The sequence below is a fragment of the Canis lupus genome, chromosome 37 (genome assembly GCF_011100685.1).
Source record: "Canis lupus familiaris isolate Mischka breed German Shepherd chromosome 37, alternate assembly UU_Cfam_GSD_1.0, whole genome shotgun sequence".
In the NCBI taxonomy this organism is placed as follows: domain Eukaryota; kingdom Metazoa; phylum Chordata; class Mammalia; order Carnivora; family Canidae; genus Canis; species Canis lupus.
This window is the reverse complement of record NC_049258.1, coordinates 18261186-18274489: the sequence shown is the minus strand read 5'-3', so window position 1 is coordinate 18274489 and position 13304 is coordinate 18261186. Positions and strand designations below refer to the sequence as shown.

At 36.9% G+C, this 13304-nt stretch overlaps 1 protein-coding gene across 1 annotated transcript in view; it reads right to left on the bottom strand.

Annotated features, from left to right (window-relative positions):
• Positions 1 to 13304, bottom strand: part of CPS1 (carbamoyl-phosphate synthase 1) — a 120155-nt gene that overhangs the window by 21529 nt on the left and 85322 nt on the right. The window contains exons 26-29 of the mRNA XM_038585639.1: positions 8161 to 8355; positions 7672 to 7739; positions 5523 to 5598; positions 1441 to 1518 (exon numbers count right to left, since the gene is read on the bottom strand). Of these exons, the coding sequence (XP_038441567.1) occupies positions 1441 to 1518; positions 5523 to 5598; positions 7672 to 7739; positions 8161 to 8355 (417 nt within the window). The remainder of the gene's footprint in view (positions 1 to 1440; positions 1519 to 5522; positions 5599 to 7671; positions 7740 to 8160; positions 8356 to 13304) is intronic.

The following is a 13304-nucleotide window of genomic DNA, read 5'->3' as shown; positions in this document are numbered from 1 at the left end:
TGAAAAAATATCATAATATAGTTGAAGTACTATGTCCATTTCTGAGTGTGACTATTTAAAAATTATGTGAATAACCTGGAACATTTCCAAAAGAAGGAGTCCAGGATGATAAGCAATGTAGATTTCTGAGAGAAGCTTAGATTAAGAGCATATCCTAGCAAGCTGGAGCCAAATCAGGCCAACGGACAGGCATTATATAAAAAACCCACAAATGTCTCTAGGCCAGTCTTACATTCTCCACTTTGACATTGGTATGATCACATCCCTCTCATTTTATACCTCAGTCTCAAATACTTAAAATGTTGAAAAGGAAGAAAGATTAAACATATGCTCTACAATTCTGGAGGCCAGAAGGTGAGGAATGAAAAAATTCTAGGGAAACAGACTTTATTTCAAAAGAAGGAATAAATGAGATATCCATATATCTCTGACATCTTTCAACCTGACAACTTTCTGTGCTGTCTGTAACCAAAGTTGTTAAACAAAAAACAGGTGACAACTTTCTGGGCATGAAAATTCTCATCCTTCAGGATGTGGGGTTGAAATAAGTGATTTCTAAGGGTACTTAAACTCAGGATGATATGACTCTAGTAAAAAGTCATCACTGCTCTGTGTGTGTGTGTGTGTGTGTGTGTGTGTGTGTGTGTACATATATAAAGACTACTTTGAACTATTAATCTGGAAGCCAAAAAGCTAAAAAGATTAAACATTTTCAGTAGTGTTTTAAAGTATCTACCAAGTAGAAAATGAAGGACGATTTTTAAAATTTTTCATTAAAGCAAATAAAATGACATGGACTCTCTAAAACATAACTTCTTATATTTCAAGATAAATCATAAATGCCTTATTAGTACAACTAGAAAACTAAAGGAAAGTACTCTTCACATTTTCATTTTTCCCTCAAGTTGGAAGCATCGTTGTACTAGCAATACAAGATGTGATGTGGTGAGCTAATTTTATGTTATTATCCTTATCCACCCTACTCTGTTTAGTTTTGTCTTTATTAATGCAATAAAAAGGTGGAGGCTGGGAAATCAAGAGAGGAGAAAAACTAGGGATTCAATTAGGAACTTCAGAAAGAAAAGTATTGGATGTTTTTATAATACCCATTGAAACATAAAAGGAAACCCACAGACAAAAGAAAATGAGAGAGAAAAGTCTATTCAAAAAGAATGATGAGTACAGGACGATAATTAATTTTGAATATCATCAAAGAGAAATTCTAACAGTATGAAACACAGGATATATGATGCCCATGACACATCAACTAAATTGTCAGTGAATTTGAAAATTTTTTTGCACTGAGCAACTCATCCACTATTTTTAGAGACCTGTTTTATAGAAATCATGACCTTTAATCTGTGTTGTTTCAAAGAACAACAACAAAAAAGAAACTTGATGGGATGGCAGGGATCTGGGATCTGGTGATAAAGCACTTACTCTTCCATCTTTGCCAACAGCATCCATTTCTACTTCCCGGGCCCCTTCGATAAATTTTGTCAGCACCACTGGGTGTTCCTGTCATCAAGGAAAACACAAGGGCAGACATTGTGTGTACAGTGTCAAGTAAAAATTGTATATTTAAGTAAATCCCAGGGTAATACTTGTAAAGATCTTAATGCTAAACACACTACACAGACTCATTAGCCATTTTTTTCTTTCATTTGGTAAAAACAAGGTCATGCTCTGCTTTCCATGAGGCAGAAGGTCTTTCTTCAATTGTGAGTACTCCGTCAATTGAACATCAGTGCTGAAATTTCAAATATAGACATTTCAGTGAGTGAGAGGAAAGAGGGGGCTATGGAGAGGGCTGAATGGGGGGCCCTTTATCTGTTCCCAGAGTCATGACCATCTCTCTATTTTATTTGGTTACAATTATATATTTTTCTTGGTTCAAGTTCTTTTTCTCTTCTTACATTCATCTTTCCAAGCACTGCAATTTCCTAAATCAGTTCTCTCCAGGAGATTGTGAAAGAATTTAGGGGGAGAATCTCATTTTGTTCCAGTTTGGTTAGGTCAAAGATGGAATCCATTACTTGGAGTTGACATGCCTTAATCCACTTCTAAAGCATGGTGTTTGCGTGCCTCTCTTCCCCAAATGCACTCCACCGTCTCTCCTTAGCTCCTTCTTTCAAATGTCAACTCATGCTTCAAGGCCTGGCTTAAATGCTACCTCCCTAAGCCTTCTCCAAACATCTCCTTTTCTGAACAAGTCCCTCTTGGCCACTATCATGGAGTTCATTTCATGCATATGTGTTCAATTTAATATATCTTATCTCCTTTAATAGAATCCTTGAAGTAGAAAGGAATTTTGTGGAAAATTCAAAAGAACCAATATCTTCTGCCATAAATAAGCTTCTCTCTTCTATTAAATGTGACAAATTTCCATACTTTCTTTTCTTCAAAAGCCCATTGGACATGCAACTGTTTATTAGTCAAGAAAAAAAAAAGATTCCATCTCTGTTCCATCTTCTTTAAATATTTGATGCTTACTGCAGCAGGCTTACTGGAGCTGTACTGAGACCTCTATGGGATTTTCCCCCTATATTCTGATGATAATAGCATAACTTCGAAAAAAAAAAAAAAAGATAAAGTTTACCAGCTGTCTTAGCTTCTCTAGCCAACTCTGAGACAGAGATTCTTGTTCAAGTGATTTATAAAGAGAGTCAGAAAAACAGGATGGGGCAGCAGGAAAAAGCTAGTACATCCATGGTCTCAGTGGAAATTGGACTTGGCCTTACCCTACAGGGGGGCTCTAGAGGGTGAATTGCAACACAGAGGAAGTCCCACTTGGAGGCAAAGGTCAATTGCTATCTAGCATTTTAAGGGCGGTGCTGAGGTGACAGATCTTGCCTCCTTGTTGATGAAGCTTCCATATGACTGAGAATTACTCAGAGAAGAGGCACAAGCTGGTAAGTGTTATCAGCAATCACTACAGTTAGGGACAGGTGCTTCCACAGGTAAAGGGATCTGAGTGGGGCAATGACACAGCATCTACCATGCTGGGCATTTGAACAAATCTCTAAAATAGTCCTGGCTATAATGAGAAAGAAGATTTCTTAATAAATTTCAATCTTTCTGCAGCATTATAAATTGTTGGCCTTCTGAAGACACTTTCTTCCTTTGATATCTATAAACTACCTTTCCTTCCTTGTTAGGCTCCTTCATGGTTCTTTTTTCTCTATTTAGCCCTTACATGTGTATCCCTCTTGTCTCTCTTAGTCATTCCTCTTCCTCTATGCTCTCTTCTTGATGATCACTTCCATTCTCAAATCTTTGACTAAACCAATACACTACTTAATTCCAAAATTTTATGTACATCTCTAGAGGTAGCCATGACCTTGTATAACCCACTGCTTTTGAAGCATCTCCACTCGGATTCCTCACAGGCACCTTAAAGCAAAGGTCAAAAAATAAAGTATATGATTTCCTTCCCTAAAATTTCTCCTTCTCCAGTATTCCCGATTTTAATAAGTGGTACCACCATCCATCCAGCTGTCCAAGGCACCAGCTCAGGAGTCATCCTTTTCAGATACTCTTTTACCTTCTACCTCCATGCACTCCCTAATTGCCTTCTATGAACATTCTCAATACTTCTAGAATATGTGTACTTAGCTTTTATCTTTACTATCTTTACTCTGCTCCAAGGTGCTGTCATCTCTACCCTGAGCTCTGGCAAGAGCCCCTAACCTTTTTCCATGAATGCAGTCTGGCCCCAAACTCATTATAATGGACATAGTTCTCTTTATCTGTTCCCTGCCTACTCTATCTACTCCTCCCCCATGCGCAGTGTGCTAGCCACATAACTAAATACTTTATCAGTTTCTAGAAACTCCATGCTATCTGTCAGCTTTGAACCTTTACCTGTGCTGTCCTTTCTTCCTACTCACACCCACAATGTAAACCTTTCAACCAGTTAATTCTAAATCAACCATTTTAAATTAATTTTAAAAAGCCCTTCTTTAGGGGTGCATTCCAATGCATGTACACTCACCCTCAGCATTCTGTGTTTTCTTATTGCAATGCTCATTATATATTATTGTAATTATTTGAAGCCTGATGTCCCTAGCAAAGAGAGTCCTCTGTGAGAGCAGACTGTATCTCTCTTTGTATGAGTGTGGCCCCTGATACTGAGAACAATGCCATTATATAGCAGGTGCTAAACATGAGTGAATACATAAATAGATGAATGATTGATGGGAGTTGATTTTATTCTAGATTCACCGATTGGGGTATACCAGATTTTGCTATAGTTTGAAGGGGAGAATTGAATCAGAATGCACTCAGTCAGGACATCCCCATTATAAACCTTTGGTCCAGTAGGGATTCTTTCTATATGCTAGCAGAAAAAATAGTTTTAAAACTATTCTATGAGTAGAGGCCCTGTGAGATGCAGTGTCCCAGGCAGAAAAGAGAGGAGACCTGCCTCCTCATTTACATGAGCCCAGCTGGGTCTAACTACTGGCTTCTCAAAAAGGAAGAAGACAGTGTCTTGCTCCAGTGCACATTAATGAAAACAGGCCCACTGGAGAGATTCCCTCCTCAGCTATCTGACTTTCATACAGAAGTGAATTCAAAATCTACTTGGTTTTCTTTTTTTGCATTCTTTGTCTTTCTCACCCTCTATCTTTATCTACTCTCTTCACTGACCTGATGTCCTTGGGGAGTAACCACCATACAGAAGGGATGTCTGGATTCATGAGCAGGAACAGTCCATGCTCTTTCTTTGAACTGCTTCTGACTTCACTCTTCAGCTCCCTCCAATTCCACTTGCCTAACATCAAACTCCTCTCTATGAATTGTGCTCTCTCTCTCTCTCTCTTAAAAAAAAAAAAAAAAAAAAAAAAAAACCCAACAAGCTTTTGAAAGCTTTTAAAAGGAAAACATTACTTTCATCCTTTACAGTACAAGGTCTACAGATCAATAACCCCACTGGGTAAATCCTAAATGGATCACACTGAGGCTATAAGGGAGAAAGTAAAAACTGAGGGCAAGGGAGGAAGGCAGTTGAATCACCAAAAAATTATAAACATTTTTATTAATTGACAAATGGAATGTCCAAAGTGAAAAAAAAAATCAATATGTGAGCAAAGGAGTTTACTATTAAAATTGCAGGGCTGACTAAGGCAAAGTTTCTTCAAGTGTGAGAATTGGAAACCAGGAAAGCTCTCACTGATACATGATTAGCTTGGTTGGGTAGTCCTTGAGGCTAGGAACCCAGTGATAACTTGATCAACATCTAAGTTATGAACAGACAAGGATGCTTATCCAGTATCACTCACTCCTGGAGTCTAACACCAGATAAATGTTGTGATCAGTATGCACTGGTCTTCTTCTTCCACTAACCCTAAGGATCTAAACACAATTAAATGCATTTGACTTTTCTTATCCCCACATATAGGAGACTACTGGGTGGTGAAAAAAAAGGGAAAACCATCTTAACATGGTGTGAAAAGAAAGACATATGAAATAAAGTAGAAATTAACAAAAGTAAAAGTCACCAAGAAGAAATCAGACACTACCTGAGACACTCTAGTGGCCTCCTCTAGGAATTTTTTCATTTCATCCTCGGAGAATACCACGTTCATGGCTGACCCACTGGAAAGGAGAGAAGGACAGGTAAGTTTCTTTCACGACTTTGGGAACAAAGCATGCTAGACTTGATTGCTTCTCAGAACAGTTCCAGGCAATCTCTGTTTCAGTCTGGACTAAGAAGATGCTTTTTCCCAAATTGAGTCATTACTCCATTTAATCACCAGAACAATCAACTAAAGTAAAGAGTCACCCAAGTTGAGGGTGAGAGCTGTGATAATGTCCAAAGAGAACCATGTAGCTGTAGAAATAGGCGTATCCCAAAGTATCCTTTCAGAATTGATGTTTTCACTCTGCTGGTTCCACGTAATTCTTAAACCTTTACAAGATTCATCCTAGGATCTAGCTATTCCTTTTTTTGTTATTGTTAAAAGATTTATCTATTTATTTGAGAGAGAGAGAAAGAGGGAGAGAGCATGCAGGGAGGGGCAGAGGGAGAGACTCAAGCAGACTCCATGCTGAGCTTGGAGCCTGACACGGGGCTCTATCTCATAAGCCTGAGATCTTGACCTGAGCCAAAACCAAGAGTCAGATGCTTTACCGACTCAGCCACCCAGGCACCCTAGGATCTAGCTAATTTTACCCTGCTTCTTCGGAGGTCATTGACAATGGCTGATCTTAACCCACAGGTCTATCACCAAAAAAGGTCATTCTACTACCAACCAGCTTACAAAAGAATACAATTGTTAGTAACATTTGCAAATATAATGTACAGTATCTGACTGTAAGGAATTCAACTATATCCTTCTTACTAATTATGTGAGAAAGAATGCTTATGTCAATTTATGCTGAATTTGGGTATTTTCAAAGTGTAATAGGAAGAGAAGAAAGATGGAGGAAAGAGGAAGGAAAAATATGGAAGAAAAATACTACTTTCCAGTTCTTTTTAAAAAGTAGCATTTTCTTGGGGTGCCTAGGTGGCTCAGTGGTTGAGCATTTGCCTTTGGCTCAGATAGTGATCTCAGGGTCCTGGGATTGAGTCCAGCATCGAGCTCCCCACAGGGAACCTGCTTCTCCCTCTGCCTATGTCTCTGCCTCTCATGAATAAATAAATAAAATATATTTTTTTTAAAGTAGCATTTTCTTTACCTTTTCTACTCTATTGCAAATTTTTGCACAAAGAGCTTTTAATTTCCATCTACTCAAGACAGGAAGGCTAAGGCAATAACATTGATAATTCACAGGATAGAAATCTGTCCTAAAGAGACAGATTGCAGAGATGAGAAAGGAAGCACAATACTCAAAGCTGCTTTCTGCAACCCTCCCCTAAATGTCTGTGTGTTGCTTAAATTAACTTACATTAATACCTCAAAAAAGTATTATTTGACTGAGATTTACACAAAATGTCATTTAAATAAAAAGAAAAGCTTTCCACCTCATTTCAAATTTTTCATTATTTTAAAGGATCCCATCTCAAATTCCATTTACACTTTCAAATTGTGCACAGCAAATTGTGTTTCTCTTATTATCCCCTGTTCAGTGAAGTCGATCCTTACATGTGGTAACATCTGAAGAGAGTAAGTGATAATTCACAACTTCTCTTTTGATGATAGAACTTCGTTTCAAAGTTTAATATAAAAGATCCTCACTGTCCCTGTCCCTCACCATTACAATTCATCTCCAAAAAAAAAAAAAAAATGTGATCTCAAAACTCAAAAATTCAAACTAGAGGCCCCATCAGAAGGTGCTGACAATAGTCAGAGATAAGCTGCCAAGTCTGCTGATGAGAAAACAGGTACTGGGGAGAAAAATCCCAAGTTTGATTTGTTTTGGTTTATGCTTTTGGGTTTTTTTTTAATTGTTCTCTTCTCTAATGTAAAACTATCCTCCCTCAGTCTGGCAAGGAGATGCCCTACGCTATGCTTCTAAGATGTAGGACTGTAGACTTATTGCCACCCTCTGACAGAAAAGCAGTACGCTGAAGGACCACGCATACATCCTCTATCTGCCATGTTGACTTGGGGTTTGTGGATGGATTTACAAGTTACTACACAACAAAGCCAAATGCTATTAGCATACAGCACATAGTTCTGCATCTCCTAATTTTGAAATCATTACTTTGGGAAAACAATATATTACCTCAAAACATAGGAAGGTCTCAACAAGCAGGGGTAGCCCACGGAGCTTGCAAATTCCAGAGCTTCATTCTAATGAATGGAAACAACAACAAAAAAGTGCATGAATAGTTTAAAATACTCAATAGAACTGCAGAAAGGCATCTTTAGGACAAATGGTAACACAATTCTTTCCACCCTTCCTCTCAAAAGACACCATTAAAATGTAAATTGGACATTGAAATACATAAAATTCCTGGTTTCTAATTGTAAATCTCAATCACGCTCAAAACTAGTTTGAATGTTTTTCATTGTCCGAATCTTAATGAGAATAGTCTCACCAACTTATAACCTGCATTCAACTGCAGTCACGGAAATATACCAACTTTAAAGTAAAGTCACCAGGCACAAGAGCCTTCTCTCTGCTCTGCAGTTAGCATCTGCAGTTGTTAACATTCAGGTTACAACTCTTCAAAAGTGACCATTAAAAACAGATTTGTGTTTCTCTCCTTACCAAAGTGTTAACAGCTTTCCAGGGTGCCTGAGCCACCTTCAGCTCATCCAAGACAGCTGAGAAGATGGAGCGATCCTCAGCCCTGTCGATCTGCAGAGGGCTTGTGCCCATGATCTTGACACCATTCTTGTACAGAGGGACTGCCAGGTTGTTTGGAATCTGACCCCCAACGGAGATGATGCAGCCACCACATGCCTGGAAAAAACGCCCATGACATTGGCCACTGAGGTCACATGATGAATGAACCATTGCCTTCGTTTCCATACTGAAAATGTTTAACAAAGTGTTGGGAGCATTTCATTTCTCCCATCAATGGAGAGTGTCAAATGATGTCACAAGGAGATAAATAAACTTAATTCTTTCCAGGCACTTACAAAAAATCTGTGTGCGACTTCCATACAACTACGTATCATCACCGTGTCAGACTTTCATACAACCGCACATGAATGTGTGACATTTATGTGCATGACAATTAGAGAAAGGAAATAAAGACAATTAATATTTTCTCCACGAACTCTACTACCATCAAGTGCTCCTTGGACTACTGTTGTAATTTCCTAAAGGGACATAGATCTCCCCTTCTAAAGCTCGCCTCTCCCGTTCCTTCTACCCCAGCCCTTCATATTCAGATCAATCATCCTACAAAATTGCTTCACCAAGTTACTCCTATACTTGAGTTCTCCAAAGTTTCCTTATGCCTGAAGGACAAAGTGTAGTCTCATGACCATCAATGTTAAATGAAGAGTCTCCAGCCTTATCTGTCACCATTCTCAGCACCAAGAAAGATCTCCTGCGTGGGGTGTCCCCAACTATGTGCATGCCTGTTAGCAAGCCCTCTGCCCTCATTAACCTTCCCGTACCTTTGCTGCCTCTCTTTTTGTCCCCTCTCCCTTAACCAAACTCCACCACCCCTACACAAAAGTCCAGTCTCAATCCTACCTCCCATTTTTACCTCTTCTCTCCTTTACGGCTACCTTAGCACTTGTCTACAATACCCAATAACTGATCCTCGTTCCTGTTTCCTTACTATTTGCCTTAAAAGCAGTGTCTGAATCTTTAACCTTAATCTCCTATTAATAGTCAAAACTTCCAGATTTAAAAAAAAAAAGAAGTTCCTTCTGATGTTCAGTCTTCGTGTCTGTACAATTAGAATAATAATATCGGTCTGCTTCACAAGGTCACTTTATAAGTTAAATAAGAAAAAAAACATTAAAAACCTTACACACTGTAAGTGCATAAATAAGACATTGTTATTAATATTAGAAAATATTATTATATCTGATAGGCCATTGATCTTGAAATAATTTGTATTTGCCTTAATAACCTACTAATGCATATCAGAAGTGCTGAAGTAATAGATATGTACCAAATATATTTTATCATTATTTGAAATAATTCTGAAATAGTCTTAAAAGGGATAAAGCTAATTTCTCTTTGATGAGAGAAATTATAGTACTGCCTAAGCAAACACCCTACAATTGAGTGCTTAAATGCACTGTAAACAGTATGGAAAACAATAATCCACAGTTCTGCATATTTATAAGTGCACCTACGCTCCTTTTATCATTTTTTATGTTCAATATACATCTCTGCAAAACCTTTAAGAAGATTTACTCTGTGTGCTGTAATGATGTTTTTATTTGCTTATTATTTTTAGTTTATTAGCAGAGTTAATATTTTAGAGGCTTAAAAACTAATTTTTCAATTAAATGCATACAAAAATTTCTTATGTGAAACCCTTCAAAGTAATTTCTAAAAGAGAAGTATTAAAAGAGAAGTATGAACCCATAAGTAAAAATAGGGGTCCATTGCACTAAATAGGAGCTCAAAGTTGAGTGAAAAGTCTTTGATTAATAAATACACTAACACTTTTTGAAATGCTCTATGAAATTGATTTTTATTTTTCAACAAATTAGCAACTTTCAAAACAGTAATAGCATAAGAAGCTGCTATTCATTAAGAATATTACTATTTGCCCTAGACCATCTGTTTTGACCTTTACCATATCCCTCTGAAGCAGTTATTACTCTCCCCATTTTACAGCTAAAGAAACTGAGGCTCAGTGAAGATGAAAATGATTTGCCCATATTTCTTACCTAGCAAATACAAAGCCAGTTCTAGAACTCCATTCTACACACTATAAAGCAGCTATGTTTAACTAATAAACCAAATATTTGAATCTCAAGCTATCTCTATTTTTCTGCTTGGTTTCAAAGGTGATTAATGTTAGAGGACACAAGGAGAGCTATTTCTAAAACATTCTTTTTGAAAAGTAGTAGAAAAACTTCCTCTGCAAAATCCCATTCTCATCATTGACTACATGTACAAATAAAGATCATCACTGGAAACACAAATACATCTACAGGATGTTTTAGAGTAATGGTTGAAGGTGTAGTCGTAGGTTTTGTCCTCACAGCAAAAATAAGTCAGTACAAGAGAACATATTTGTAGGATGAAGTTAATATAGGACAGCTTTGTAAAAGAATTTCATCTCAAATTGGCCCCAACACTAGCACAGAACTACCAGGGACTTAGGAAAAAGAACTTGGTATCCCACATGGGTAAATTATCATTAATTCCATCAGGGTCCCAAAGTTTCATTGATCTTACCTGGATTTGTTTGTATCTTTTTACTCAGTTTAGTTTCCTTTTTTTAAAAAAAAAAAAAAAAAAAAAAAAAAAACTTGATATCACTAAGCTGAGGTAACACCACACAAGAATATTTCTGAAACGGTATTCAAATGCAATCACACCACAAATGTAGTTTTAGTACTTTGGTTTGTCCTTATTTTTGTGGGCAAATTATGGACAGAATGCAAGGGAGAAAATTTATTTTACTAATATAAATAGCATTTAATTCATTGAAAGATGGCCCAGATTTTTGTAATTTTGTGTATTATCTCTAACTTACAAAACTCTACTCTTTGTACATCTGTCTTTGAGACTGATTTATTATCTTTACCATCCCTTATTATCTTAGTAGTTCACATTTTAATAAAACACTTTAATTTTCAACACTTCAGGTAGACCTTTAAGATTATATTTAACTATAGTTAAATCAAATGCTAGGAATGAAATTCAATTCTAGTTTAGAGTCATACATTCTTTAATGGGTTTTGTCTATCATTAATGAATGTTTATCATTCATTCATTTAACTCAAATTGTGTTACAGAGTGCCAAAAATTCAATTCTAGTTTAGAGTCATACATTCTTTAATGGGTTTTGTCTATCATTAATGAATGTTTATCATTCATTCATTTAACTCAAATTGTGTTACAGAGTGCCACTGTATACATATATATACATATAGCATTAGGTATTAAAAATAGAACAATTATATCATTAATCAGAGTACATTTTAAGGGGTATGATCCAGTAAATTATTCATTGCAGAAGCAAGAAAAATTAAGGATTCCAACCAGATAGGGACATCATGAGGTGTCAGGTATATTGCCTGGCGTTCTCAGATTCAATCTGGTTTTTAATGAACAAATGAAAAAAAATAATAAATGGGTCTTATCTGGGACTGAGATATAGAAGAAAATTAATGTTCATTTACATAACTTTTCAAACCATGACTCTCCAAAGAAAAAAAGGAGAATGTGAAGTTAAGACAGGAACTGTGAGTCTTTTTTTCTTTTTTAAAGATTTATTTATTTATATAGAAAGAGACCGTGCAAGCAAGTGGGGGGAGTGGCAGAGAGAGAGAGAATTCCAAGCAGGCTCCCCACTGAGCACAGAGCCCAACCCAGGGCTCCATCTCCAGACCCTGAGATCCTGACCAGAGCCAAAATCAAGAGTTGGCCACTTAAATAACTAAGCCACCCAGGCAACCCAGGACCTGTGTGATTCTTATTCATTATTGTAGCCTGTAAAGATTATTGCACAATTCATCCCTAGAAAATAGATTTAATAATAGATCTAATAAAAGAGAAGCACAGTGTTGCAACTTCTATAAATAATGTCATAATTTTCAACTCATATATCTCAAAATAACTTGAGAATATCTCTCCCTTTTAAGAAGCACCCTAAGCAAAATTGTGAACTAGACAAAATATCATCTGTCAAAGCCTCGTAGATAGCAGTCACCACTTCTCATTTTCTTGACTCAACACCAAAATTAAGGGGAAAAAAATCACAATGCAAGTTTCTTCTCAAGGAGTAAGAATCCATGAATGCAATCACAAGGAATAAATGACTTAAGTTTTCTAATGATTGCTCTTTGTAAAGTATAAAAAATGTCTGCAGCCAAAAAAATATATCACTGTAACATTTTCTATTTAAAAAAAATAACAAGCGGGAAGGAGAGTTTAGCACAAGGATTCCTTCTGGGGTGCCTGAGTGCCTTAGTCTGCTAAGCATTTGCCTTTGGTTTAGGTCATGTCCCAGGGTCCTGGGATTGACCTCTGGGTCAGGCTCCCTGCTCAGCAGGGAACCGGCTTCTTCCTCTCCTCCTTGTTCATGCTCTCTCTTGCTATCTTGCCTCTCTCAAATATATAAATAAAATCTTTTTAAAAAGTAATAAGGACACCCTTCACTCCATCTTAGATCAAGACTTCTTTTTTTGTTATTTTAGTAGGCTGCATACCTAACATGAAGCTTGAGATCAAGAGTGAATGCTCTATTAACCAACCCAGTCTGCTTTACTCACACAGCATGTCACTTTTCTGACTCCCCCTTACATTTTTAGAGGTGCATCCTTGTTGCCATGGAAATAGTGTTGGTCCTGAACTAGACCAAGAGACCTAGACAAGGAGAGTCATCATACTTTCTATCAACCTATGTAGCTATGTAGCCTATTGCCATTCTAAAGTGACTCAAATGTGTGTTTTTGAGTAAGTTTAGATGTCTTCCAATTTTCTGCAGATTTACTACTGAATGTTTCAGTGCCTTTAGCATCACCCAAAGATGGATTATGGCAGTCTCCTGGAGGTTGTGAAGGGATACACAACAACCTCATAGAAGGAAATGTACATACATGTGTGTATGATATGTGTATATGTTAAAATAACATTTCCGGTGAGATAGTCTAACAAACACATCAATGGAATATTGTTCTTAAATTCTCCAATATAACATTTAAAAATATCTTAAATAGTAGCACTATAAATGACAATTAACTTCAAAGAAGGGCCAATTTATT